The sequence below is a fragment of the Psittacula echo genome (assembly GCF_963264785.1).
Source record: "Psittacula echo genome assembly, chromosome: 23".
In the NCBI taxonomy this organism is placed as follows: domain Eukaryota; kingdom Metazoa; phylum Chordata; class Aves; order Psittaciformes; family Psittacidae; genus Psittacula; species Psittacula echo.
The window spans coordinates 5,370,393-5,395,749 of record NC_137748.1 but is presented as its reverse complement, the minus strand read 5'-3'; the positions used below and the strand labels follow the sequence as shown (position 1 = coordinate 5,395,749).

General features: G+C 60.3%; 2 protein-coding genes and 4 pseudogenes across 6 annotated transcripts; 3 read left to right on the top strand and 3 right to left on the bottom strand.

Annotated features, from left to right (window-relative positions):
- Positions 1–263: 263 nt before the first annotated feature.
- On the bottom strand, positions 264–1,009 carry LOC308229532 (feather keratin Cos1-1/Cos1-3/Cos2-1-like; annotated as a pseudogene). Its single transcript has 2 exons — positions 879–1,009; positions 264–578 (listed from the first exon to the last, which is right to left on the bottom strand). The product of its transcript is annotated as a feather keratin Cos1-1/Cos1-3/Cos2-1-like (transcript).
- A 2,330-nt stretch (positions 1,010–3,339) lies between these two features.
- Positions 3,340–3,672, bottom strand: LOC308229352 (feather keratin Cos1-1/Cos1-3/Cos2-1 pseudogene; annotated as a pseudogene). The gene has a single exon. The product of its transcript is annotated as a feather keratin Cos1-1/Cos1-3/Cos2-1 pseudogene (transcript).
- Positions 3,673–5,449: 1,777 nt separating this feature from the next.
- On the top strand, positions 5,450–5,782 carry LOC308229579 (feather keratin Cos1-1/Cos1-3/Cos2-1 pseudogene; annotated as a pseudogene). Its single transcript has one exon. The product of its transcript is annotated as a feather keratin Cos1-1/Cos1-3/Cos2-1 pseudogene (transcript).
- Positions 5,783–8,111: 2,329 nt separating this feature from the next.
- LOC308229563 (feather keratin Cos1-1/Cos1-3/Cos2-1-like) lies at positions 8,112–8,857 on the top strand (annotated as a pseudogene). Its single transcript has 2 exons — positions 8,112–8,242; positions 8,543–8,857. The product of its transcript is annotated as a feather keratin Cos1-1/Cos1-3/Cos2-1-like (transcript).
- Positions 8,858–12,356: 3,499 nt separating this feature from the next.
- On the top strand, positions 12,357–15,400 carry DLX3 (distal-less homeobox 3; the record flags this gene model as incomplete). The annotated part of the gene is made up of 3 exons (XM_080633549.1): positions 12,357–12,675; positions 12,990–13,180; positions 14,786–15,400. 3 exons carry the CDS (start codon positions 12,357–12,359, stop codon positions 15,125–15,127), a joined length of 852 nt encoding a protein of 283 aa, XP_080489675.1. The 3' UTR covers positions 15,128–15,400.
- Positions 15,401–20,853: 5,453 nt separating this feature from the next.
- LOC308229484 (homeobox protein Dlx4a-like) lies at positions 20,854–23,309 on the bottom strand (the record flags this gene model as incomplete). Its single annotated transcript, XM_080633533.1, has 3 exons — positions 20,854–21,105; positions 21,961–22,154; positions 23,018–23,309. The coding sequence occupies 3 exons, from the start codon at positions 23,307–23,309 to the stop codon at positions 20,854–20,856; spliced, it is 738 nt and encodes a 245-aa protein (XP_080489659.1).
- Between the last annotated feature and the right edge of the window lie 2,048 nt (positions 23,310–25,357).

Below are 25,357 nucleotides of genomic sequence, written 5' to 3'. Positions count from 1 at the left end.
AGAAAAGGAGGTGGCTCACAGGGAGCACCAGGGGCAGCCACCAAGATGCGGTGCAGCTCCTGCAGGGTGTCCGTCTGCCTGTCCCTCACAGGGAGGGAGGGAGGCCAAGAGGTCCCCACTGGGCTGGTGCGGGAGGTGCAGACAATAAAGGTATAAGAGAGAAGAGAGTGGGAGAAGGAAACAGCGCCACGAAGCTCTGTCTCCTGTGCAGATCCATGTGGTGAGGTCGTGGAGGTCCTTGGCCGAGGATGCTGGCAGCAGCTTTAGCAGGGTCTGCACCTGGTGCCGCAGTAGCGGTTGGTGATGCAGGAGAGGTCGAAGCCCCCGGAGTTGATGGGCACTCCCTCGGAGCTGAGGATGCTGCCAACGGCAGCGGAGGTGGAGGAGCCCACAACGGTGTTCTGAGGGGAGGAGCTGAGGATGGGGCCGGGCAGGGTCACCACCACGGGGGAAGGCTCAATGACGACGGTGGAGCTCTGGCACTGCCTGACACAGCACTCATTGCAGCTGTTGGCCAGCGGGGTCGGGCCGCAGGGCTGGCAGGGCACGCACGGGTTGCAGCAGGACATGTCTGGATGCTGGAGCTTCACCTGGACACAGGGCAGGGCCAAGCAGAGGATGGGACACGTGAGCGGCAGCTCTGCAGCCAACCCTGGCCAAGCCAAGGCACCTCCTGGCCCAGCACACGCTGACCACCTCCAAGCCCAGCAGCCACCTCAGCTCAGTCCCAGCCTCTCTCTGCACAAGCCCTTCTCTCCCCTTCCCTCTCCCATGAGAAGCAGCTCCCAGCCCTGCGCTACGACAGCCCCCATCAGCTGAGACACACGGGCAGGAACCACCTGGTCTGCAAGCAGCAGCAGAAGAGGCTTCGCACTCACCTGATTCCCAGGAGAAGGAGGCGAGAGAAGTGGATGAGGAGCAGAGACCTGCGCTGCCTTTTATAGTCGTCCTGCAGTGCCTCAGGCCCACAGGCACCTTTGTGGCAGGAGCAATTTCCTGACAAGCTCATGGCAAATGCAAACCCTCCCAGGTAATGGCAGGGGCCGTGTCCCGGTTTCCGGCACTGCTGCCTTTTCATTTCCTTGCTCATGGGCTTTGCCATAGGAAGGCTTCTGTAAGCGCCCGCATGAGAAGCCCAAGGGTTTCCGGGGCAGAAACACGTGAGCGCAGCAGAAGCCTCACATCAAGGGCTGGGGCATCCCGTGCAGGCAGGGGATGTGCTCCTGGCTCATTCCTGTGGGCTTGCTTGTGGCCACATTGTGGGAAATGGGCACCGCTCTGGTGCTTCTGTCCACGTGCCCAAGGCCCCCCCGGGACAGGACACGGCACTGAGGTGCCCAGGGGACCAAAACGCAGTCTCTGCCTCCTGCAGCCTCCATTTCTTGCCTTAGGTACAGGAGAAGGGCCAAGAAAGCCTGCCCGCCTCTGCAGACCCTTGACCCTTAAGCAATCCCCTTCCGATGCAGGGTTGCTGGTGACGGGGATGGGACACAGGCTCCTCACGTCCAGGCCATTGCCAGATGCACCCTGCAGCTCATCTGCCTGGTGCTGGCTGAGGTGGGGTCTGAGCCCTTGCACCAAACTGGTATTGAACCGGAGGGACAGGGCTCCAGCTGTGGATCTGCTGTGAGATGCAGCTCCAGGGGCTCCAGGGGCAGACACAGAGCTTTGAGTCCGACCCCTCTGGGGATCAAGCACCAGGACTTCCCTTTCCCCCATCAAGAACAGTCTGAGGAGCTCCCAGCTGTGCCTGCGAAGGCCGGGAATGGTGGCTGAGGGTGAACCAACCAAACCCTGCTGCTTTGTCACGAGCACATCAGGCCAAGTGCCCCTTTATGCAGATAGGAACTTGTGCCACAACCGCCCCGTCCACATCCCGCTCTGCTGCTGAAAGGTGGAGCCATGAATGGAGGAGGGAGGTCGAGTCTGTGAAAAAGAGGAGGGACGGGGCGAAGGCGTTTTAAGGTTTTTTGCCCGTTTCTCACCATCCTGACCTGTTTCTCATTGTCAGTTGATGAAATGAACCTTCCCCAAGTCAAGTCTGGTTCGCCCGTGATGGGAGTTGGTAATAATCCCTTTGCCCGTATCCCCCCCCACCACCTTTTCACCTGACTTTCTCCTCCTGTCCTCTCGGGGAAGGAGTAGAAGAAAGCAGCAGGGTGGCTCTGGAAGCCAGCCATGCTCCTCTGAGCCCCGCGCCAATTACTGCAATTAGAAGTGCCAGCAGGGTTTGTCATTTCCACGTGCTCTTCCTGCTTTCTCTCTGTGCCCCCAGCAGCTCTCCCTTTCTCCTGCTGCAGTTTCCCTCAGAGGACCGTGGGCAATGACCTCAGGTGGTCTCTGCACTTGGGGACCTGGGCACTGGGGGCAGGGTCACAGCCATGGGCAGAGCCGAGCCCAGCATCGCTCCTGACGCAGCCTCACGCGAGCAGCTTCAGCGCCAGGAGCCACGTGGGCAGGAGGCTGTGAAGGGGATGCCCTGTGCTGATGCCTCGCTTTCTGCTGCTCTTCCTGACCCTGCTAGCAAAGGTCTCACATCAGACCCAGTGCCAGAGAGGAAGCGCTTGCTCCCTCGGCCATCCCAGACCTCCTCCATCCGCCTTTCTTTCCCCAGGCACCCATCCTTCGGTGCCAGTCTCTCCGGCCCATTCCCTCTCAACGCTGGCTTGCTGGGAGGACACGGGGAACATCTCTGGGCAGAGATGCAGCAAGGGAAGGGCTCACATCAGCGGCTGTGGGGGAGCCAGAGGGGTCGTTCTCAGCTCTGAGGGACAGTGTCTGAAGGAGGCCGCAGACAGCGTGTCCTGCCCTCCTGGCCCCTAACCATGAGGAAGGGTCCACTTGCAAACACATTTGTTTCCTCGTGGCAGATCTCGTTTCTCCCTGCACAGCTTTAGAGAGCAGCCAGAGAGCAAAGGACAACACAGAGACAGAGGCTGGGATGCAACAGAGTTTAATGAGTCTGAAGAAGCAAACAAGATGTCTCGAGAGGAGGTCGCACTGAGAGGATCTCAATGGGCAGCCAAGAGTCAGTGCCCCACGGACGGACAGGGGTGGGCAGGTCCCCCCTAAGCTGGCTTTGGTGGACCTCAAGGCTGCAGGGAGCAGAAAGCAACAAAGGCAAAGGAGGGAAAGCAGAGGGTGGAGGAAGGGCAGGAGAGGCAGTGGCCATGTTTTCCAGAGAGCCCAGGCTGGCCCCTTGCCCAGGGCTGACACCCTTTGCAGGAGGAGTGGGGCACGCTCAGCCGCTCTCCAAGCCACGGCCGCAGTCTCCATCGTTCAGTCTGGCGTCATCTTCTGGGTTCACGGGGCTCCTTGTCTGGGCTGTCACCGGTGGCTTTAGCAGGGTCTGCACCTGGTGCCGCAGTAGCGGTTGGTGATGCAGGAGAGGTCGAAGCCCCCGGAGTTGATGGGCACTCCCTCGGAGCTGAGGATGCTGCCAACGGCAGCGGAGGTGGAGGAGCCCACAACGGTGTTCTGAGGGAAGGAGCTGAGGATGGGGCCGGGCAGGGTCACCACCACGGGGGAAGGCTCAATGACGACGGTGGAGCTCTGGCACTGCCTGACACAGCACTCATTGCAGCTGTTGGCCAGCGGGGTCGGGCCGCAGGGTTGGCAGGGCTGGCAGGGCTGGCAGGGCTCGCACGTCTGGCACTTCTCAGGGCAGGACATGGCTCGGGGCTGCAGCTTCACCTGGGAGAGAGGGCAGGGAGGGAGCAGAGCACAGGGACACGTGAGGAACAGCCTGCAGCAACACCCAAGGGAGGACAAGGCACCTCTCGTGTGGGGAGGTGGAGGCTGTGCAGGGGGAACAAGGGATCCTTTGCCAGACCTTCACATTGCATCCTAGCACCAGTTTGCAGCCAAAGAGCCACCCCAGCCCACCCCGGGACTCTCTGCATGACAGACCGTCTCTCCTCTGCCCTCTCCCACAACCACCAGCTCAGAGCACCAGCACAGCACCAAGGAGCAGGTTTCAGCTGAGATGTCCTGGCAGGCTGCACCCTGTCCCGTAGGAGGAGTGGGTGAGAATGGGGGCTCCAGCTCACCTGGTTCCCAAGGAGAGGGTGGTGGCAGAAGAGCTTGAGAGAGTGCCCCGTTGGGCTGGCTTTTATACTGACCCCACAGTGCCTCAGGCACAAAGGCAGGCACTGCACAGGCAGCGATTGTCCTGCACGTTCCTGATGAACGGAAACATCGCAGGTAATGACATGGGATGTGCTGCTGATTCCCTCTATGCTGCCGTTGCACTTCCTGGTTTATGTCATGCCCGTTCCCTCAAAAATGCTTCTTTTCAGGGCTGGGATGAGCACATGTCAGTGTGGGTATGGGCTCCAGCCCTGAAGTTCACCTCCTTCCTCCTCCCAGCCTCCCCAGGCTTTCATTCCTTTTCCCAGCTCTGGACATGGGCCAGTCATGGCAAAGGGCTCCCCCTTGGGAACGTGGAACACCACGTTTTTGCCTGAGTCCTCGGAAGCCGCTCAGCCCCTTGAGGCATCCTGGAGGCAGCATGAAAAGAATCGGCTTAGGTTTTAGGTTCTCCTCAGTGAGACCTCAGTGCTGTGACCCTGTCCGTGTCCCCTCAGGTAACAGGATGGAGAGGACGAGGCACTGACTCAGAGGAGCCTTTGGGGAAGAATCAAGGATGGGAGGGCTGGGAGCAGCTGGGGCGCTTCCTCTCAGCAGGCTCATACAAAACCCACCTGAGTGAACCCAGGCTGACATCACCAGCCTGCAATGGACCCCTCTGGCACTTACCTTGTGTCTTCTGCCCACACTGACGCACGCTTAGCGTGGAAATCATGGCACCTCTCATCCCAGCCCTGAAAAGAAGCATTTTTGAGGGAACGGGCATGACATAAACCAGGAAGTGCAACGGCAGCATAGAGGGAATCAGCAGCACATCCCATGTCATTACCTGCGATGTTTCCGTTCATCAGGAACGTGCAGGACAATCGCTGCCTGTGCAGTGCCTGCCTTTGTGCCTGAGGCACTGTGGGGTCAGTATAAAAGCCAGCCCAACGGGGCACTCTCTCAAGCTCTTCTGCCACCACCCTCTCCTTGGGAACCAGGTGAGCTGGAGCCCCCATTCTCACCCACTCCTCCTACGGGACAGGGTGCAGCCTGCCAGGACATCTCAGCTGAAACCTGCTCCTTGGTGCTGTGCTGGTGCTCTGAGCTGGTGGTTGTGGGAGAGGGCAGAGGAGAGACGGTCTGTCATGCAGAGAGTCCCGGGGTGGGCTGGGGTGGCTCTTTGGCTGCAAACTGGTGCTAGGATGCAATGTGAAGGTCTGGCAAAGGATCCCTTGTTCCCCCTGCACAGCCTCCACCTCCCCACACGAGAGGTGCCTTGTCCTCCCTTGGGTGTTGCTGCAGGCTGTTCCTCACGTGTCCCTGTGCTCTGCTCCCTCCCTGCCCTCTCTCCCAGGTGAAGCTGCAGCCCCGAGCCATGTCCTGCCCTGAGAAGTGCCAGACGTGCGAGCCCTGCCAGCCCTGCCAGCCCTGCCAGCCCTGCGGCCCGACCCCGCTGGCCAACAGCTGCAATGAGTGCTGTGTCAGGCAGTGCCAGAGCTCCACCGTCGTCATTGAGCCTTCCCCCGTGGTGGTGACCCTGCCCGGCCCCATCCTCAGCTCCTCCCCTCAGAACACCGTTGTGGGCTCCTCCACCTCCGCTGCCGTTGGCAGCATCCTCAGCTCCGAGGGAGTGCCCATCAACTCCGGGGGCTTCGACCTCTCCTGCATCACCAACCGCTACTGCGGCACCAGGTGCAGACCCTGCTAAAGCCACCGGTGACAGCCCAGACAAGGAGCCCCGTGAACCCAGAAGATGACGCCAGACTGAACGATGGAGACTGCGGCCGTGGCTTGGAGAGCGGCTGAGCGTGCCCCACTCCTCCTGCAAAGGGTGTCAGCCCTGGGCAAGGGGCCAGCCTGGGCTCTCTGAAAACATGGCCACTGCCTCTCCTGCCCTTCCTCCACCCTCTGCTTTCCCTCCTTTGCCTTTGTTGCTTTCTGCTCCCTGCAGCCTTGAGGTCCACCAAAGCCAGCTTAGGGGGGACCTGCCCACCCCTGTCCGTCCGTGGGGCACTGACTCTTGGCTGCCCATTGAGATCCTCTCAGTGCGACCTCCTCTCGAGACATCTTGTTTGCTTCTTCAGACTCATTAAACTCTGTTGCATCCCAGCCTCTGTCTCTGTGTTGTCCTTTGCTCTCTGGCTGCTCTCTAAAGCTGTGCAGGGAGAAACGAGATCTGCCACGAGGAAACAAATGTGTTTGCAAGTGGACCCTTCCTCATGGCTAGGGGCCAGGAGGGCAGGACACGCTGTCTGCGGCCTCCTTCAGACACTGTCCCTCAGAGCTGAGAACGACCCCTCTGGCTCCCCCACAGCCGCTGATGTGAGCCCTTCCCTCGCTGCATCTCTGCCCAGAGATGTTCCCCGTGTCCTCCCAGCAAGCCAGCGTTGAGAGGGAATGGGCCGGAGAGACCGGCACCGAAGGATGGGTGCCTGGGGAAAGAAAGGCGGATGGAGGAGGTCTGGGATGGCCGAGGGAGCAAGCGCTTCCTCTCTGGCACTGGGTCTGATGTGAGACCTTTGCTAGCAGGGTCAGGAAGAGCAGCAGAAAGCGAGGCATCAGCACAGGGCATCCCCTTCACAGCCTCCTGCCCACGTGGCTCCTGGCGCTGAAGCTGCTCGCGTGAGGCTGCGTCAGGAGCGATGCTGGGCTCGGCTCTGCCCATGGCTGTGACCCTGCCCCCAGTGCCCAGGTCCCCAAGTGCAGAGACCACCTGAGGTCATTGCCCACGGTCCTCTGAGGGAATCTGCAGCAGGAGAAAGGGAGAGCTGCTGGGGGCACAGAGAGAAAGCAGGAAGAGCACGTGGAAATGACAAACCCTGCTGGCACTTCTAATTGCAGTAATTGGCGCGGGGCTCAGAGGAGCATGGCTGGCTTCCAGAGCCACCCTGCTGCTTTCTTCTACTCCTTCCCCGAGAGGACAGGAGGAGAAAGTCAGGTGAAAAGGTGGTGGGGGGGGATACGGGCAAAGGGATTATTACCAACTCCCATCACGGGCGAACCAGACTTGACTTGGGGAAGGTTCATTTCATCAACTGACAATGAGAAACAGGTCAGGATGGTGAGAAACGGGCAAAAAACCTTAAAACGCCTTCGCCCCGTCCCTCCTCTTTTTCACAGACTCGACCTCCCTCCTCCATTCATGGCTCCACCTTTCAGCAGCAGAGCGGGATGTGGACGGGGCGGTTGTGGCACAAGTTCCTATCTGCATAAAGGGGCACTTGGCCTGATGTGCTCGTGACAAAGCAGCAGGGTTTGGTTGGTTCACCCTCAGCCACCATTCCCGGCCTTCGCAGGCACAGCTGGGAGCTCCTCAGACTGTTCTTGATGGGGGAAAGGGAAGTCCTGGTGCTTGATCCCCAGAGGGGTCGGACTCAAAGCTCTGTGTCTGCCCCTGGAGCCCCTGGAGCTGCATCTCACAGCAGATCCACAGCTGGAGCCCTGTCCCTCCGGTTCAATACCAGTTTGGTGCAAGGGCTCAGACCCCACCTCAGCCAGCACCAGGCAGATGAGCTGCAGGGTGCATCTGGCAATGGCCTGGACGTGAGGAGCCTGTGTCCCATCCCCGTCACCAGCAACCCTGCATCGGAAGGGGATTGCTTAAGGGTCAAGGGTCTGCAGAGGCGGGCAGGCTTTCTTGGCCCTTCTCCTGTACCTAAGGCAAGAAATGGAGGCTGCAGGAGGCAGAGACTGCGTTTTGGTCCCCTGGGCACCTCAGTGCCGTGTCCTGTCCCGGGGGGGCCTTGGGCACGTGGACAGAAGCACCAGAGCGGTGCCCATTTCCCACAATGTGGCCACAAGCAAGGCCACAGGAATGAGCCAGGAGCACATCCCCTGCCTGCACGGGATGCCCCAGCCCTTGATGTGAGGCTCCTGCTGCGCTCACGTGTTTCTGCCCCGGAAACCCTTGGGCTTCTCATGCGGGCGCTTACAGAAGCCTTCCTATGGCAAAGCCCATGAGCAAGGAAATGAAAAGGCAGCAGTGCCGGAAACCGGGACACGGCCCCTGCCATTACCTGGGAGGGTTTGCATTTGCCATGAGCTTGTCAGGAAATTGCTCCTGCCACAAAGGTGCCTGTGGGCCTGAGGCACTGCAGGACGACTATAAAAGGCAGCGCAGGTCTCTGCTCCTCATCCACTTCTCTCGCCTCCTTCTCCTGGGAATCAGGTGAGTGCGAAGCCTCTTCTGCTGCTGCTTGCAGACCAGGTCGTTCCTGCCCGTGTGTCTCAGCTGATGGGGGCTGTCGTAGCGCAGGGCTGGGAGCTGCTTCTCATGGGAGAGGGAAGGGGAGAGAAGGGCTTGTGCAGAGAGAGGCTGGGACTGAGCTGAGGTGGCTGCTGGGCTTGGAGGTGGTCAGCGTGTGCTGGGCCAGGAGGTGCCTTGGCTTGCCCAGGGTTGGCTGCAGAGCTGCCGCTCACGTGTCCCATCCTCTGCTTGGCCCTGCCCTGTGTCCAGGTGAAGCTCCAGCATCCAGACATGTCCTGCTGCAACCCGTGCGTGCCCTGCCAGCCCTGCGGCCCAACCCCGCTGGCCAACAGCTGCAATGAGTGCTGTGTCAGGCAGTGCCAGAGCTCCACCGTCGTCATTGAGCCTTCCCCCGTGGTGGTGACCCTGCCCGGCCCCATCCTCAGCTCCTCCCCTCAGAACACCGTTGTGGGCTCCTCCACCTCCGCTGCCGTTGGCAGCATCCTCAGCTCCGAGGGAGTGCCCATCAACTCCGGGGGCTTCGACCTCTCCTGCATCACCAACCGCTACTGCGGCACCAGGTGCAGACCCTGCTAAAGCTGCTGCCAGCATCCTCGGCCAAGGACCTCCACGACCTCACCACATGGATCTGCACAGGAGACAGAGCTTCGTGGCGCTGTTTCCTTCTCCCACTCTCTTCTCTCTTATACCTTTATTGTCTGCACCTCCCGCACCAGCCTGTGGGGACCTCTTGGCCTCCCTCCCTCCCTGTGAGGGACAGGCAGACGGACACCCTGCAGGAGCTGCACCGCATCTTGGTGGCTGCCCCTGGTGCTCCCTGTGAGCTACCTCCTTTTCTTCTTTACACTCATTAAAGTTGTGCTGCATCCAAGCCTGGGCCTCCGAGTCCTCCTTCCTTCCGTGGGAACTCTTCCACTCTGCTCAGGGTAAAGGTGGAGGCAGGGGGGATCTGCATCCCTGCAGTGGATTTTGTCCTTTGATAACTTGGTACATGGAGTGGTTTGAAGCCACCCCTGACAAACGTGCTTCATCCCTGGCAGTGTCCAAGGCCGGGTTGGACACAGGGGCTTGGAGCAAGCTGCTCCAGTGGAAGGGGTCCCTGCCTGTGGCAGGGGTTGGAGCTGGGTGAGCTTTAAGGTCCCTTCAACCCAAACCAGGCTGGTATTCTATGTTTCATTATCCAATGGAAAAAGAAAAACATATTGGCTAATAGGGAATCCTATGTGCGGTTAAAAAGAAAAAGACAAAAAAGAGAGAAATCCACATGGAAAAGAAAAAAAACATGGAAAAATCTGGGTGGTGGGGTACTAAATACATAGAAATAATGTTTAAAATGCTACAGGCAATAGATAACAATAAAGAACTGATACGGAAAAGGGACAGGAAACTAAAACAGAGACATAGAAATGTCAGTTTAAAAGCAAAGGCAACAAATACAGAACTGAAAAATAAAGACAGTGAAGGAGAGAAAAGCAGAAAATTCTAAAATCCCGGGGATTTAAAGAGAAAATAACTAAAAAACAACAACAGTGAAGGAAAGCGCAGATGGAGAGAAACATTTTAGAAGCAGTGGCACTGAGGAAAGAGAAGAAAGAATTAAAAGATCAAGACAGGAAAGGGGATAAACGTAGGAAGAGAAAGAACATTTAAAAAGCAATAGCCATTAAGGAAGTAAATTTAAAACAAGTTGAAATAAGGACCACAAGTTACCTACATAGAACTACATATGTGACTATTGCACAGGATCATAGAATCCCAGCCAGGTTTGGGTTGGAAGGGACCTTAAAGCTCATCCAGCTCCAGCCCCCTTCCACTGGAGCAGCTTGCTCCAGGCCCCTGTGTCCAACCTGACCTTGAACACTGCCAGGGATGGGGCAGCCACAGCTTCTCTGGGCACCCTGTGCCAGCGCCTCAGCACCCTCACAGGGAAGAGCTTCTGCCTAAGAGCTCATCTCCATCCCCAAGGCCATCCCTGCCAGCTCTGCCCCTGCAGACACCCCCGGGTACCTCCATGCAGAGACTTCTGCCAGTCCCGCTGTCCTGGTCCCCCCCGACAGATCCCTCCTCACAAGCTGCCCTCATCCATGAGCTCCCCTTTTCGGGCCAGCTTTGCTGAATAACCTCCAGCAGCTGGAGGCACCAGTGCCTCCCAGTCCCAAACTGGTTCAGGATCGCACAGACCTGCTCCCCGTTTGTGTCCCACTCCCCAGGCACATTCCGCAGCCTGCAGCTCCCAAACCAGCTTTTCCTGCTGGAGGAACCCTGTCCCAGCAGGAACCAGCCCTGGTGACAGTCCGGCTGCAGGGACAGCCAGGCCGGCGACCTGGGAATGTCCCAGCGGCTCCTCCGAGACCTTGGGAAAACTCCCCGGGGGGGGCCCTGCAGAGCTCCGAGCAAGGCTGGGGCTGTCCCAGACATTTCTGTCCCCTCTGAAATAATTCCTCAAATCTGGAATTGAACTCGAGTTATTTCTATTTCTATTTCTATTATTCTGTTTCTGTTTCTATTTCTATTCTATTATTTTTATTTCTATTCTATTATTTCTATTTCTATTCTATTATTTCTATTTCTATTTCTCCTATTTGTATTAGTTCTTTTTCTGTGTTTCTCTTTCTGTTATTTCTCTTTCTATTATTTGTATTTATAGTTCTATATTTCTCTTTCTATTATATTTTTCTCATTTTCATTTCTATATTTCTCTATTATATTTCTATTATTTCTATTTCTATATTTTTTATTTTTCTTTCTATTTTACTTCTATTTCTATTATTTCCAATTCTATTTATCCTATGCCTTTTCCCGTTCCTGTTCCCTTTCCATTCTTTTCATTTCCATTCTATTCACAGTTTGGATTATTTCACCGCTCGACCCGCGGCCCGTGCGGAGCCGGCAGGGCCGGGACTCGAACCCGTGTCCTCACGGCGGCGCAGTTCCCCATTCAATCCGTCAGATGGAGCCATTGCACCGCGCGGTGCTGCTGGCGTGGCGAGGGCACGGAGATGGGACAAGGGCAGATGGGGGGGAAAAAGCCGCTTCCAGAATTAGGGATCCGCCCGCAGCTGCCCCCAGCCCCTCCCAGGGATAAGGAGCTGCCAACAGAGCAGAGACCCCCCCCCCCAAAATACGTCCCCAGAGCTGGGTGGATGGGGGGGGTCTGGACACAGCCCTGGGGGCAGCAGGGTCCGGCTTAGGGACCCCGGGCTGGGTGATGCTGCTGGGGGCTCTTAGGGCAGCGAGGGAGGGGGGTCAAGACCATGACTGGGGGGTGCAAGAGGGGCACAGAGCCCTAGAGGGGAACGGAGAAGTGTCCTCAGAATCAGGGCTTGTCACCACCCGAGGTCCCCATAGGGCAGGTGGAGAAGGGCAAGTTGGTGGTGTACCTGAGGGACCACTCCATGGGGCTGGCTTGGGGATGACATTGAACTGGGAGACACTGGGAGAAGGTGGGACCTGGGGGGGGGGGGGTGGTCCTAAAACCTACCCCCACAGCCACCCAATCCCAAGCCTGGATCCATCCTACTCCTTATCCCCAACCCTCCCTCTCCCCTACCCTCCAGCAAACACCCCCCAGCCCTGCTCCCCCTGCAAATCCCCCCTCAGCACCAAGAGTCCCCTTGCCAGAAAGCACCCCCTTGACTCACAGTGTCCCCAGAGGCCCCACCGGTGCCCCCCCTTCCCTCCCCTGCTCCTGCAGCCAGAGCCTGCGATCTCTGTTTATCCCTTCTCCCTCCTTCACCCACTCTTTGTTGTTTCTTGAGAGAGGGAAAGAAGGGAAGGAGAGAAAAAAAACACACACACAGAGGCAGAGAGGAGGCCGGAGCCTATTTTGCCTCCCAGGCAATATTTCTGGAGCCAATCGGAATGCGCACCCACCCTGCCCTGCTCCCTAATTAAAGGCTTTAAGCAGGCGGCCGGGGCTGGAGGTTTGGGCACAGTCTCTTGGTTGCTCCTCGCAAGAGCTGGTGTGGAGGAGCCGGCTCTGGGCACCCCAGGCCTGACGTGGGCAGCCGGAGCCGCCGGGTTGGGGGGTCCCCAGCCAGGCAGGCAGCTCCCCCCCCATTGCCCAGCTCCAGCAATGAGTGGGTCTTTCGACAAGAAGCTCTCCAGCATCCTCACCGACCTGTCGGGCTCCCTGAGCTGCCATGCCGCCTCCAAGGACTCTCCCACCTTACCGGAGTCCTCCGTCACCGACCTGGGCTACTACACCAGCCAGCACGACTACTACCCGGGCCAGTCCTACAGCCAGCCTGTGAGCCACTACCCCTACCACCAGTTCAACCTCAACGGCATTGGCGCCGCCGGCACCTACTCGCCCAAATCTGACTATTCTTACAGCCCTTCCTACCGCCAGTACAGCCACTTCAGGGACCAGCAGCTCCCAGCCCAAGAAGCAGGTAGGATGCTTGGGAAAAAGGGGCAGTATCCATCCCGCAAGTCCCTTGGGACAACGGCAGCCAAGTTGCCCTCTTCTAAGTGTCCCCAGGCTGCGGATGGGGTTGTTGTTGTGGATGGGGCGAGGGATCAGCCTCCTCTGGCATCCCCGGTGCTGCTGGGGGGATGCAGCCGGATGGATCCACGCTGGATGTGGCCATCAGGGGATGCCCCTGGGGATGGGGGCACGCAGAGTGCGATGACCCTGAGCTGGGGAGTGGGGGGTGTTCAGCGCTGGGACCCCTTCACCAGCCTCACACCTCCGCTCTCTGCCCAGTGTCGGTGAAGGAGGAGCCGGAGCCGGAGGTGCGGATGGTCAATGGGAAACCCAAGAAGATCCGCAAGCCCCGCACCATCTACTCCAGTTACCAGCTGGCGGCTCTGCAGCGCCGCTTCCAGAAAGCCCAGTACCTGGCGCTGCCCGAACGGGCTGAACTCGCCGCCCAGCTCGGGCTCACCCAGACCCAGGTAAGGGCTGAGCCCCCCGACACCCCCCGACGCCCCAGTTCCCAGCCACAGGCAGGAGGGATCAGGAGGGCAGGAGCCAGGAATTGGTGGGGTCTGGGAGGGGGCTCTGTTCACAGAGAGGGGATGGGGTCTGGGGGTCCCCATGGATGGGTGCTGCCCACTTGCTCATGGGTGCAGGGGTCCCTGCTGCCAGATTTCCCCGTGCGGAGCAGATTTGCTTTGTAGGGGAAAAGGTGGAGAGCAGGGAAGGAGCAGAGAGAAGGGAAGGATCCCAGCCAAGCCTGCTCCCAGCTTTCGGGGTTCATCCCCTTCCCCCTGGAGCAAGCCCTATCCCAGACCTCGCTCTGCTCCGGCACTGGGCCGGGTCAGAGGCTAAATCCCGCCCCGGTGTCTGGCAGAGTCCTGGGTCACCAACACACCCGGCATGCCAGGAATGTGGGACACCAAATCCGGATGCAGGACGGGACGTTTGGGACAGGGTGCTTGAGACACCCCATCCCAGCAGCAGGTCCTGGCCCTGTGCCTGGTGGGAGCACAGGGACCTGGGGGCCAGACCCTGCTTTTCTGGCCCTTAGGGAGCTCCTCTTTGCAATCCGGCTTCCCCGTGCTGCTTGGTCTGGGCAAAGAGAAGGGATTTTGGGATAGGATCCACATTCGCCCCAGGATCTCCGTGCTGGGGTGGCAGTTTAGGCTGGACGGGAAGAACAGGGACGGGTGCTAAGCGCTCTCCTTTATGATTCGGGGCTAAACCCTCTCTTTTTGGGGCTTGCCTGGCACGGGGACAGATCCCCCCCTCCGATCTGCTGGCACGAGGACGAACCGGTTGTCACCCCCATCACCGCAGCGCGGGGCTCCCCCCGCACCCCATCCCATCCCCGGCACCCTCCCTGCCTGCGGGCCGGCACCGGCGCCCTTGTGCCGCCCTTGGCGCGGCGCTCCCCAGCGCCTCCCGGCCTTCCTCCTCCTCCCTTGGGCGATGAAGCAATCGGGGACACTCGGCAAAGGGCTGACGGAGCGCGTCACCCACTCCCAGAGGGACATCCTGTTTGGGTGACAGCCACCCACCCCTTCCCCAGGGGCCAAGGGCGTCCAGTGCCGCCTCACCCAGCTCCAGGGACGCTCCCAACGCCCATGATGCTGGAGTGACGGGCTTCCCGCGACGCCCGTGATCCCACCAGGGCTTCCTGTGATGCTCCATGTCTCCAGGGTCCCCACGACACCCATAACATGGTGCCTGCATGGTGCGTCCAGGTGACACCCACAGCCTGGGTGCCTTCCTGGGTGTTTGGGGTCTTCTGGGAGGCTTCCTGCAATGGGGTCCCCATGATGCCCACGGCCGTTGTTCCTTCCCACCCAGCATTGTGTGGTCTGGGGTCCACATGGCACCCATGTCCTGGAGGGGCTTTCCTCAACGCACCATGTCTGTGAGTCCCCATGATCCCATGGTGCACGGTGTGCCAAGCTCCCCGTGGTGCCCATGTCCCTTATCCCTTCCCACTTAAGCGGGGTCTATCCCAGCTCCCCATCCCATGTCCCCCCCGCGAGCATCCCATTCAACCCCCGCTTTCGGTGCCGGGGCACTGACCCCCTCTCCCTCCCTGCCAGGTGAAGATCTGGTTCCAGAACCGGCGCTCCAAGTTCAAGAAGCTGTACAAGAACGGCGAGGTGCCGCTGGAGCACAGCCCCAACAACAGCGACTCCATGGCCTGCAACTCCCCGCCTTCCCCGGCCGTCTGGGACAGTAACTCGCACGGCAGCGCGCCGGGCAGGACCCCCCTCCCGCAGCCGCTTCCTTACAGCTCTTCTCCTGGCTTCTTGGAGGAGCACAACCCCTGGTATCACCCCCAGACCCTCAGCGGACCCCATGGACCCCACCAGCCACCACCGGCCACCACGATGCATCACACCTCCCCGGGGCCGCCCCCAAACACGGGCGCCGTCTACTAAGAGCCCGGAGTGAGACCGGGAATGAGGGACAGTGGCAGAACTCCTTTGCCTCCTTTTTTTCCCCCTACTTTTTGGGTTTTTTTCTTCTTTTTTTTTTTTCTATTTTTAAAGCAAAAAAGGACACCCATGTACACACACCCCTAAATATACTCTTAGACATCCTATCCTTTCCCAGCTCATCTCAGGAACAAGAGGACTCCAAACGGTTAAACTCCTTAGCTACCAGCCCAGGGCAGGCAAGGAAAAGGTGGCAGCGAATTCTTCTTATGCATTTTTATCCTTATTCCATCACCCCCTAATAAAAAACAGCCCCCAAGGAGCCACATCCCACTGGGAATCTCTCACTGGAGCTTTGCTTCTTGGGGCCACCCTGGGCAGCCACCTTTTGGGGGGCTCTCTGAGCACAGTGGGCACCCAGAGCACCCGCACCCAGGTCTGGATGGAGCCCGTGGGGAGGAGGACGCGAGTGGGTGCCCATCGCCGATGCTGAAGGAGCGGGATGAGCTTCACCCTCACAGCATCCGATGAGAGGATGAGCTTCACCGCCGGGATGCGGGGGGACCATGGATACCCCACGGGAGCAAAGCAGCACCCGCAGCCCATCCGCTTCGGTGGCGGCTTCGCGGGATGAGGACCAGCTCGGACAATAAGGTGGTTATTTAAGAATAAATCAAAAGCGTAAGGGGAGGGGGAGAAGAAACTATTTTAATATTTAAACAGTTCAGGAACGGTTTAAGTTATTTTGTAGAGAGAAAAACTGTGCTAAAGCCTGTTTTCCAGCAGTGCCTCCATCTGTGTCAGTTCAGTTACCAGTGAAGCAGGATGCCTGTTTGATAAGCAAATTGACAGCACATTTTAGAGGGAAAAAAACCAAAAAAAAAAAGAAAGAGAAAGAAAAAAGAAATTTTACTATTTTTTAAGAGGATGATGCTATTTTTTTAAGAGCAGCAAGTGCCGTTTGAAGAAGTGTTCATACGCGTTGTACAGTCCCGAGGGTCTTATTTATGTTGCCTTATATATAAATAGGGGTGTATTGGGGGGAAAAAAAGAGAGTGTACATAAAGGTTCATTTGTATAAAGTTGATCCAAACCAAACTGGTTTTGCTCTGGTTTTGTTGTTTGCTTTTTGGGTTTTTTTTAAGGAAAAAAGGGAAAACACCCAAAATTGGGTGATGGGAGCCCCCTCTAAGGACAAAGAGGCTTCCTCCGAGCGACCTTTGCTGCTTTCCTAGTGACCAAAAGCTGATCTCGAAGTGTGAATAAAAGTGGTTTGAATTTGAAAGCTCCAAACATCGTTTTTGGGGAGGGTTTTGGTGAGCAGGGAGGAACTCCCGAGTTTTCCAGCTTGGAAAACACGGAGTTAAACCCCGTGTGCCATGGTCTGGGGAGCAGCTGGGGGGTTAAGGGAGCGGGCACCCAAGGGTGCTGCTGGTTCATCCCGGGTCCCACTTTGCCCCGCTGAGAGGGAATCTGGAGGAAGGGAATTTTACTCCTGGTTGCAGAGTCTTCCTCACTGCCGCTGGGACCTGCTTCCCTCCCCTGCTGCTTACTGGGACCAGTACACTGCTGGCCATGCAAACTGGGAAGGCACTGGGCTGCCTCAGTGTCCCTTTTTGGGATGCCCATGAGCAAGGGCTGGCAGGGGATGGGACCCCGTCAAGGCACCAACTCCACAGGGCCACAATCACTGCTCCTGCAGAGATGGTGACTTCACCCGTCAGTGTTTTGGGGTTGGGAGGGCTCCAGTGACCAGCGATAGGGACAGTCCTTGGGGCTGAACCTTGCTGGTCACTTTGCCCTGCTGTCCCTGCCATCACCGGCATCATTCTGTGCATAGGAGTGCAGCAAAGGGTTGGGGGTTGAAGCCCCATCCCCGTGCTGTCCCCACTGAGCCATGCATCGCATCCCCAGTGACCATGGAGGGTCCTCCCTCAGCCCCACACAGCACTCAGCCCTCCATGGCGTGCCTCTGGGGATGGTCCCTCTGCACTGTCCAGGGAACCCCAGCTCTGCAGGGTGCTGGACACAGCTGGGATGCACCCAGTGGTGTCCCCACATCCCCATATCCCATGGCCAAGTCCACACGGAGCCAATCTCACTCTTTACACCCATGAAGGTGCCCCCAAATCCCCCCCATGGGCTTCACCCACCAGCTCCCCACCTCATCCCACGCATCCAGCATCGGGCACAGCTGGATCCCTGGGTATCCCCATCCGGCTGCTGCATGACCAGGCTGGTTGCAATGCACAAAGGGGTGCTGCCAGCCCCCTGTATGCAGTGCTTGGGGTTGGGGTTGGGGTTGGAGGCTGTGTGCAACGCGCCCCAGAGCCGGCGGCGGGCAGACAGGCTGGAGACATGGGGGTGATTAGGGGGAGCTGCCAGCAAGAGCGAGCAGGAGGCGGGTTGGGAAGCAGGAAATGGAGCGGCATTGCCTGGAGTGAGAGGCACGGCACGAGCTGGCGCTGGGGTTTTGTTGGGTTTTTAATGTAGGGAAGAGAAAGGCAGAAGGTTCCATGTCCACACATTATATAGAAATGCCTGGAGCGTCCCTGCCTGTGGACCGAGGTTCATCCTGCTCCCCTCCAGCACTGCCTGTGAGCTGGGGTCTGCAGGCAGCTTGTGCCACAGGGATGGACAATAGGGATGTTATTGTCCCCTTGTCCCCCCATGGAATGGGTTGGTTGGAAAGGACCTTAAAGCTCCTCCACCTCCAACCCCTGCCATGGGCAGGGACACCTTCCACCGGAGCAGCTTGCTCCAAGCCCCTGTGTCCAACCTGGCCTTGAACACTGCCAGGGATGGGGCAGCCGTAGGTTCCTGTGGCTGCAGGACCCAGGCATGCCTCCCTAGGGCCAAGCTCGATCCTCCTGCTAGGACCTGATGCCCCAGAGTGCTCTCAAGAGCAGAATGAAGCCAGAGAGGCAGAGGCAGGACCCCCCCACCGGGGTGGGAACACCACCCGAATCCTCCCAGCATCCCTCACCCGGCCCTGGCACAGGCATGGAAAGACCGTCCTTCATCATCCTAGCACCAGGATGGGGATGCTGGGGACATCCAGCCCCTTGGAGGGGATTTTGCCATCACCTCTTTCCCCATTGCGACACGCTGCTGCCAGCCCCTTGCGTCACGCTGCTGCCAGCACCAGGAGCGGGGGCAGCTGCTCGCCCACAGCCCAGCCTGGCATCCACCGTGTCCTCATCCTTTCCCAATCCTCATCCTTTCCCAGCTCTTGGCTAACTTGGCACGCGGCAGCCGGAGCGAGGAGTGACACGGGGCAGCCACAGCATTGCCATGAGCCAGGGCCCCGGCTCCATTCTTGGCTCTGGAAAATAGGATGGAAACGCTTCCGAGTGGCCTCAGGGATCTTTGTGTCTATCCCTGTCCATGTCCCATCACCTTGCCTGGGCTGGGGACAGGAAAAGGACACAAAGTCCCCCCCACTGCCCAAATCTGCCCTGGTGATTTGAAGGGAGCTGGTTGGGTTGCCAGCCTGTGCGGGTGGAGGGAAGAGGGACTCAAAGAAGCCCATCCCCAAGACATCCCCCGGTGGGTTTTCTCCCATCCAGTGGGTTAAACCCTACCGGAGAGGGGTGTCTGGGGGCTCTGGGCCTTTTCTGAGTGGGGACACTTTTGGCTGGTGGAGAAGAGGCAAGAGCAGCTCCAGTGACGCTGTGCACGCATCTCCTGGGGCACCGTCCAATTCAGCTGCAGAAAGGGTAGAACAATCCCTAAACCTCCTCCTCTGGACTCCAGACCCCATCCCTGTCCCCATCCCTGTCCCATAGGAGCATCCTGAGCGCAGGCGAGTGGCAGCAGGGGCCAGGGGTGCCCAGAGATGGGCTGCAGCAGGATCGGGGTCAGCCATGGCTCTCCCATGTGTGTGGTTGGGTACAGGGGGAGCCGCGGGTGTCCCCACTGCAGGGTCCTGGTGCCAGCCACTGTCCCAGTGCCGGGTGGGATGGATCCTGGCTCCTGGAGCCCATGGCTGCTGCCTCCCTCCTGCTGCAAGCCGGGACCTGTGAGCGGCTCTGGCTGCAGGTCCTTGGCAGCACATCCATCGGGAAAGCCGAGCGGGCGCCTCAGCCTCTGCCTCCTGCTTTCCCCATCCCCTGCTCAGCACCCGGCAGCACCCCAAGCCACCTTTTGGAGCCAGGACCACACCATGTTCCAGCCCCTTCCCAATGGCTGGAGAGTAATTCCTGGAGGAAAGCCGCCCCTTCCAGCCCAAGCCCCTCTCTGGGGTAAATCCCACCCACAAGGAGCTGGGTTTGCCCCAGTCTCTGGATGAGTTCTCCTTTCCTCGGACAGCAGCGCAAAGCAAATCCATCCACCTCCCTAAAGCCTCGGTGGGGATGATGGGCTCCATCCCTCGGGGGAAATAAAGCCAAGTTCTTACCCTGCACAGACCCCTGCTTCTGCTGGACTCATTCCCTCATCCCCACTTGGGACATCATCCACCCGTGCACCATGTCTTGGCCTCAGCTGGTCCTGAGGGGTGCTGAGCCCACAGCCCCCACATCCTCCACACGCCACTGCTGCAACGTGCCCATGGCCATCACGGGACACAGCAGGAGCCAACCATGCCTGTGGCTCGGTGGGGTCACCACCAGGACCCCAAACCTCTCGGATGAGGGATCAAACTCACCCCTGGCTGGCCTCATGTGCTGCTGATGATGCAAAGCAAACAGAGCCATGCATAGCATCACAACATCGCTCCCTCCCAGCCTTTTCCAGCTGGGATGGGAAATTTGGTCCCTGGGGCAGGAAGGGACCCTTGAAGTGGGAGGAATATAAAGTGGGAGCATCCAGAGTGCAGATCATGTTTGTGCAATGGAGGAAACCTCAGTACGGACTCGCTGCCCCAGCAAATCTCTGCTGGGGAGACCCCAGCGCAGGTCCCATCCCCATCATGGGGGACAAACACTGACCAGGATAGGGAAAAGTGGGAAATACCAATCATGCATTTTCCAGCCAGGTTCTGGCCTCTGGAAAGCACAAAAGGAGGTGGGAGATGCATTGCAGGAGGGAACCTGCAGCAGAAAAGTATCCCCCCGTTCGCAACCAAAGGCAAACCAGAGGCAGGTATTGACTCCAGGGGTGCCTCAAATCAGGGCAGCGATCGCGTGTCTGGAACCAGCAGCAGGTCCCACACTGATGTCTGGGGAGGGGGGACACAGCCCCAGCCCCCTGCTTCAGGGCTCCCATCCCCACAGGGCTGTTTTCCCAAGGGATGGGAGCCTCCAAGGACAAGGACTGAAGTGTCTGCTCCCATAGCAGAGGCAGAGCCCCAGGAGGCAGCGGCAGGTATGGAGGAGCAGTCGTTACAAGTGTACAGCTATTTATAGGGGGGGCATACAATAATGGACGGTATTCATAAATAAAGCCAGGCCAGGGGGGTTCTTGGGACCCCCCAGCCTCTCTCCAGGCCCCCCCTGCCCCCTGTCTATGAACGGAGGGACCCAGGGCTGCGACTGGAGGCCACGTCCTGTCCCACCGGGATGGTCGCACCAAGGTGTTGTGCGGGAGCTGCCTCACTTCGGACCACGATGGAGCAAGTAATTCCCAGGTTCCTGCAGGCTGTGGTCGCCTTCCTCCTCCTCTTCCTCCTTCTCCATTTGCTGAGGTCCCCAAGGCTTCGCTGGGCTCCCCAGTCCCTCGGGGGTGGCCGCAGAGCATCCCCCTCACTGGTCCTCCCAGTGCTGGCAAGTGCTGGAGCCACGGCAGCCTCACATCATGGGGGCCCGGGGGATGGTGTCCTGTGGGTGAGGCTGGTACCAGGCTCCAAAGCTGTTGATGTAGCTGCTGGAGGACAGCGGGGGTCCTTTTCCCGGCATGGGGATGTCCCAGAGTGGGGGGATGTTGGGGGAGCAGGGGGAGAGGGAGGCAGCGTTATGGAGGTGCTCCCCATCAGGCGCGCTGGAGCCCTGCTTCATGATCTTCTTGTACTTGGAGCGCTTGTTCTGGAACCAGATCTTGACCTGTGAGGGTGGGGGGCAGAGCTGTCAGTGGGGAGGATGGGGTCTGTGGCCAGTACCCCCCCATAAACCCCCAGCATCAATAATTACGGAGACCCGTGGTCCCCATCTCCATCTGCGCCAGCCCTTTCCAGGGAGCACAGCCAATTGGGCATGGGGGTCTATGAGATAAACCGAGCTCTGAGCCCAATCCCTTACAAGCCACCAGAGACTCCACTAAGAGAAGGATTTGGGAAGAGGCACAAGGAGCCCACACAAACATGTGACAGATGGAGAGCAAGCCAGGAATCCACAGCCATGCACATCCCCACGGCCCCCGCTCCAGGTCGGGCTGTGGCCACCCAAGCCCAGCCGGGTGCTGGTGCTGGGGTGCGGCACGGTGGGGTGGTGGCCCCCGCTCATTCCTCCCCGCAGTCCCCCCCGCGCTGCCGGCAGGTTCCCACTTGTTTCCTCCTTCCCCAGCTTTATTAGCTCGCTTCGCCCCTGGCTCCGGGCTGCACCGCTGCCGCCTGCCTGTCTCTCCCCATCGCCTTCAAAAACCCACTCGCCCCATCCCACGGCCCAGGGCCGCCCAGCGCCGGGCACGGCCGGGCCGGCAGCCAGGCTGCGGGGCTGGGAAAGTCCCAGTGCCGCTGGGAGGTGCGAGCAGGAGCACCCCGAACCCGAGCCCCGGGGGCCCACCGGCGCCAGCTCCCCCGCCGCAGCACGGCACGGCTCGGCAGCGTTCCAGCTGCACCCCAGCATCGTGACGCAGCCTCACTGCGGAGTCACTCCCGAAGCAGCAATGGGCATGGGGCTCCCGTGGGGTGCATCGCCATGGGGCTGCGAGCATCCCCTCACCCCTCGCTGCGGCCGTACCTGGGTCTGGGTGAGCCCCAGCTGAGCCGCCAGCTCGGCGCGCTCCGGCAGCGCCAGGTACTGGGTCTGCTGGAAGCGCTGGTTGAGGGCTTGGAGCTGCAGGCTGGAGTAGATGGTGCGCGGCTTGCGCAGCTTCTTGCCCTTGCTGCTGATGCGAAGCTCCCCGTTGGCCATGGCCAGGGGCTTCTCGTGCTCTTGGGGTGGGAGAGGAGCAGAGTTAAACCAACACACTGGGAGGTTAAAGAAAATAACCCAACAACCAACCCCAAACCATCCCCCCCAGGCCCTGGGGTGCTGTGGGGTCTGGAGGGGGAATAAAAAAGGGGCATCTGTTTTTGCCTCGCTGGTGCGTTTAAAGCCACAGGTAAAGCAAAGTGGGAAGAGAAGGAGAAAGGGAGGGATGGGGTTATCCATCCAATATAACTTTTCAAGTCCAAAAGTGGGCAGGCCACAGGCCCCTCTGCTGTGCACCCGATTTGGGGGGCAGGCAGGGCCCCATGGAGCAAGAAAGGGTGCAACAGAGGAGTCCCCTACCCCTTTGGGTCCCTTCTATGGGGATGCTGGTGGTCCCTAGATCAGCAGTACATGGCTGAGGTGGGTGAGCCCAGGGCATGGAAGCGTTTTCCATTACTTTGGGGAGAAAATAGTGGGGAACGGGAATGCGATGGGATAGGGAACTGAGATTGGAGCATGTTGGCGGTGGGGCAGAAAGGGAGAGTCTGCCTGGACTGGGAGGTCTCAGAGGGAAGACACGAGCAGCCGCGGGCTTCAGGGGCTCCCCATTGCCAGCTGAGGCAGGATGTGGGCAGCCGGGGGTCTGATGCTCCCCATCGCCAGCGGTTCTTGCCACCACGCAGCCGCCCTTCCCCACGCGGCTCCAGCTCAGGGAGGGATGGACGCAGCCCCCGCCCCGTCAGGCCGAGCCCCGCATCGCCGCTGCCCCGACGGCGCTTCCGACAGCTCCGTCCCGGCGCTTCCTGATAAACGCCCGTGGCCCCACGCCGGGTGGGTGCCCGGGAGCGGGTGCGCAGCGCCGAGCACCCCGCGCCCTCCTTACCTGCATCCTGCAGCCTGGCGCCGTGGGCCAGCTGGGCCGGGGGGTGCTGGGCGCCGGGGGGCGGGTAGGGAAGGTAGGGCCCGCCGTGGGGGAGCGGGGGCGCACCGCCGGGGTAGGGGTAAGGCCCGGGCCGGCCGTAGGAGGCGAAGGGCGCTGGGTCGTGCTGGGGGTGGCTGGCGGGGTGGAGGCCGTGCAGCGGGTAGTGCGGCGGCGATGGGTGGCCGAGCTCCAGGAAAGCGGCTTTGGACGGGTCGGACCCCAGCAAGCTCTCGGCTACGGAGCTCATGGTCATGGTGGGCAGGGCCGGGCCGGGCCGGGGCGCGCAGCCCCCGGAGCCCGCGGAGCCGCACCGAGTCCCGCCGCCCCCCGACGGGCTCCACGCTGCCGAGCGCGGCCCCGCGCCCGGGGGATCCCCCGCCCGCCCCGCCCCGCCCCCCCGGCGGGAGGCCACGCCCCTTGTGACGTCACCCACCGGGCACCCCCTCTGGTTGCCCCCCACCTCGGGGGCAGCCCCCTCTGTGTCCCCATCCTGCTCGAACCCCTCCCGTCGGTGCTTCGGCCAGGAGCAATGCACCCGCCCCGAGGGGACACCCGGGGGGACGCAGCCCGACCCCCATGTCCTGGCTGGGTCTCCCCAGGGGGGCTGCCCCTTGTTGCTCCCCATATTGGGGTGATCCGTGCTGGGGGGTCACCCCGTTCCCAGGGACCTTTCGGAATGGAGGGCGACTTCCACGCACATGGCCCTTGGAGGGATGGATCCCCTCGAAGGTGGACACGGGGCAGCCCCGGCGCCCGGGGGACAGGCACGGTGGAGCCGAGGCCGCTCGCACTCAGCTCACCTGTGCGGGGACATGGGACACGCCAGGGATGGGGACGGGAGGGACGGACACCGCATGGAGGGATGGAGGCTTGAGGAGGCCCTGCTCATCCGCAGTGCTCGTGGGTGCTGGGGGAGGACACCCGCGGGGGTGGGAACCCCAGAGCCACCCCGTCGGCGCCTGCCCTGGCAGACGGGAGGCCCCTTCCCCGGCGTCGTCAGCGCCCGGTCCCCGCGGGGCCCCGCTCCCGGCGGCAGGCGCCGACCTGCCCGGCCGCTCCCTCCCAGCGCCCCGGGGAGCCCTGACCCTGGCGGGGTGCGTGGGGCCCCGAGGAGTCCCGTGGCCTCCACCCCGGCTGCCAACCGGAGCAACGCCCCCCCTCCATCGGGCTGGTTTTGCCATCAGCGCCTATGGGGACAGCCAGCCGGAGCCTGGGTGGTGTTGGCAGGGGGGGATTTGCACCTCCTCCCGTCCCAGATCTCATGCAAAGCCCTGGATGGGGTCTGTGAGCCCCGGCTGCAGCACAAGGATGGGTTGGGGGACCCAGCACCAGCTGCCAGGTCTCCAAGAGCGGGGTTTGCCCGGGTGGAGCAGCCCCGAGGGAGTGGGTGCCAGGCGGATGGGGATGCTGGCAGGGAGGGTCCCTGTCCCCACCCTCCCTGGAGATTAAACCATCCCCAAAACATGCTCCCATCTGGCCATGGCGCCAGGACTGAGTCACGCCAAGCAGGGGCCAGGAGCTCCAGTGTTAACAGCCAAGCTCTGGACTAAGCCCAGGACACTTGGGGCTCATGTCCTGCCCCACATGTCCCAGTACAACAACCTTTCTCCTGATCCACCTCTGACTCTCTGTAGCTGATGCTTTCTGCTCTCTCTCCCCATCCCAACCTCCATAAGGATCATTTCCAGCATAGCCGGACCCACAGGCTGGCCCCTTGGTGCTGGCTGCAGGCTCTGGGATGCCCATGTCCCTCCATCCCAGCGTGGAGCTGGGCAAGGCACCAGTGTCCCTGGGACTGTCCCCAGGGCTCAAAATCCAATGTAAACCCTAAGTTTGGGCATGGGGAGAAGCCCAAAGTGCCCAGGCCACCAAACTGCAGGAGCCAAAGTGAAAACTCCCCAACCCCACCCAGGAAAAGCAGGGGCAAAGCAGCAAATAGAGGCAACAGAGAGAAATCCAGATGTTCTCCAGCACTGGCCAAGGCATCCCCATGGAGCCCGGCTTGGCTGGCACCAAGGACAAAGCACAGCTGCTGGAGTATCAAAGGAAACCTCCGCTGATCTGCTTTTATCCCGGCTCCTCACTTTCCCTGCCGGGGTGACTCAGCTCTCCCCGGCTCCAGGACGGGTGCTGGCTTGCAGGGATGAGCTCCCGGCACCTCTGCTCCCTCCGGTGCTCCTCACCCCGGTGCTGACGGTGGGAGGGAGATGCTGGGACTGGGAGCTGCATCCCCCCCACTGCAGTGGCTGCACCTGGTGGCACCAGACCCAGGGCTGGATCTGATGGGTCCAAATGCTCCCA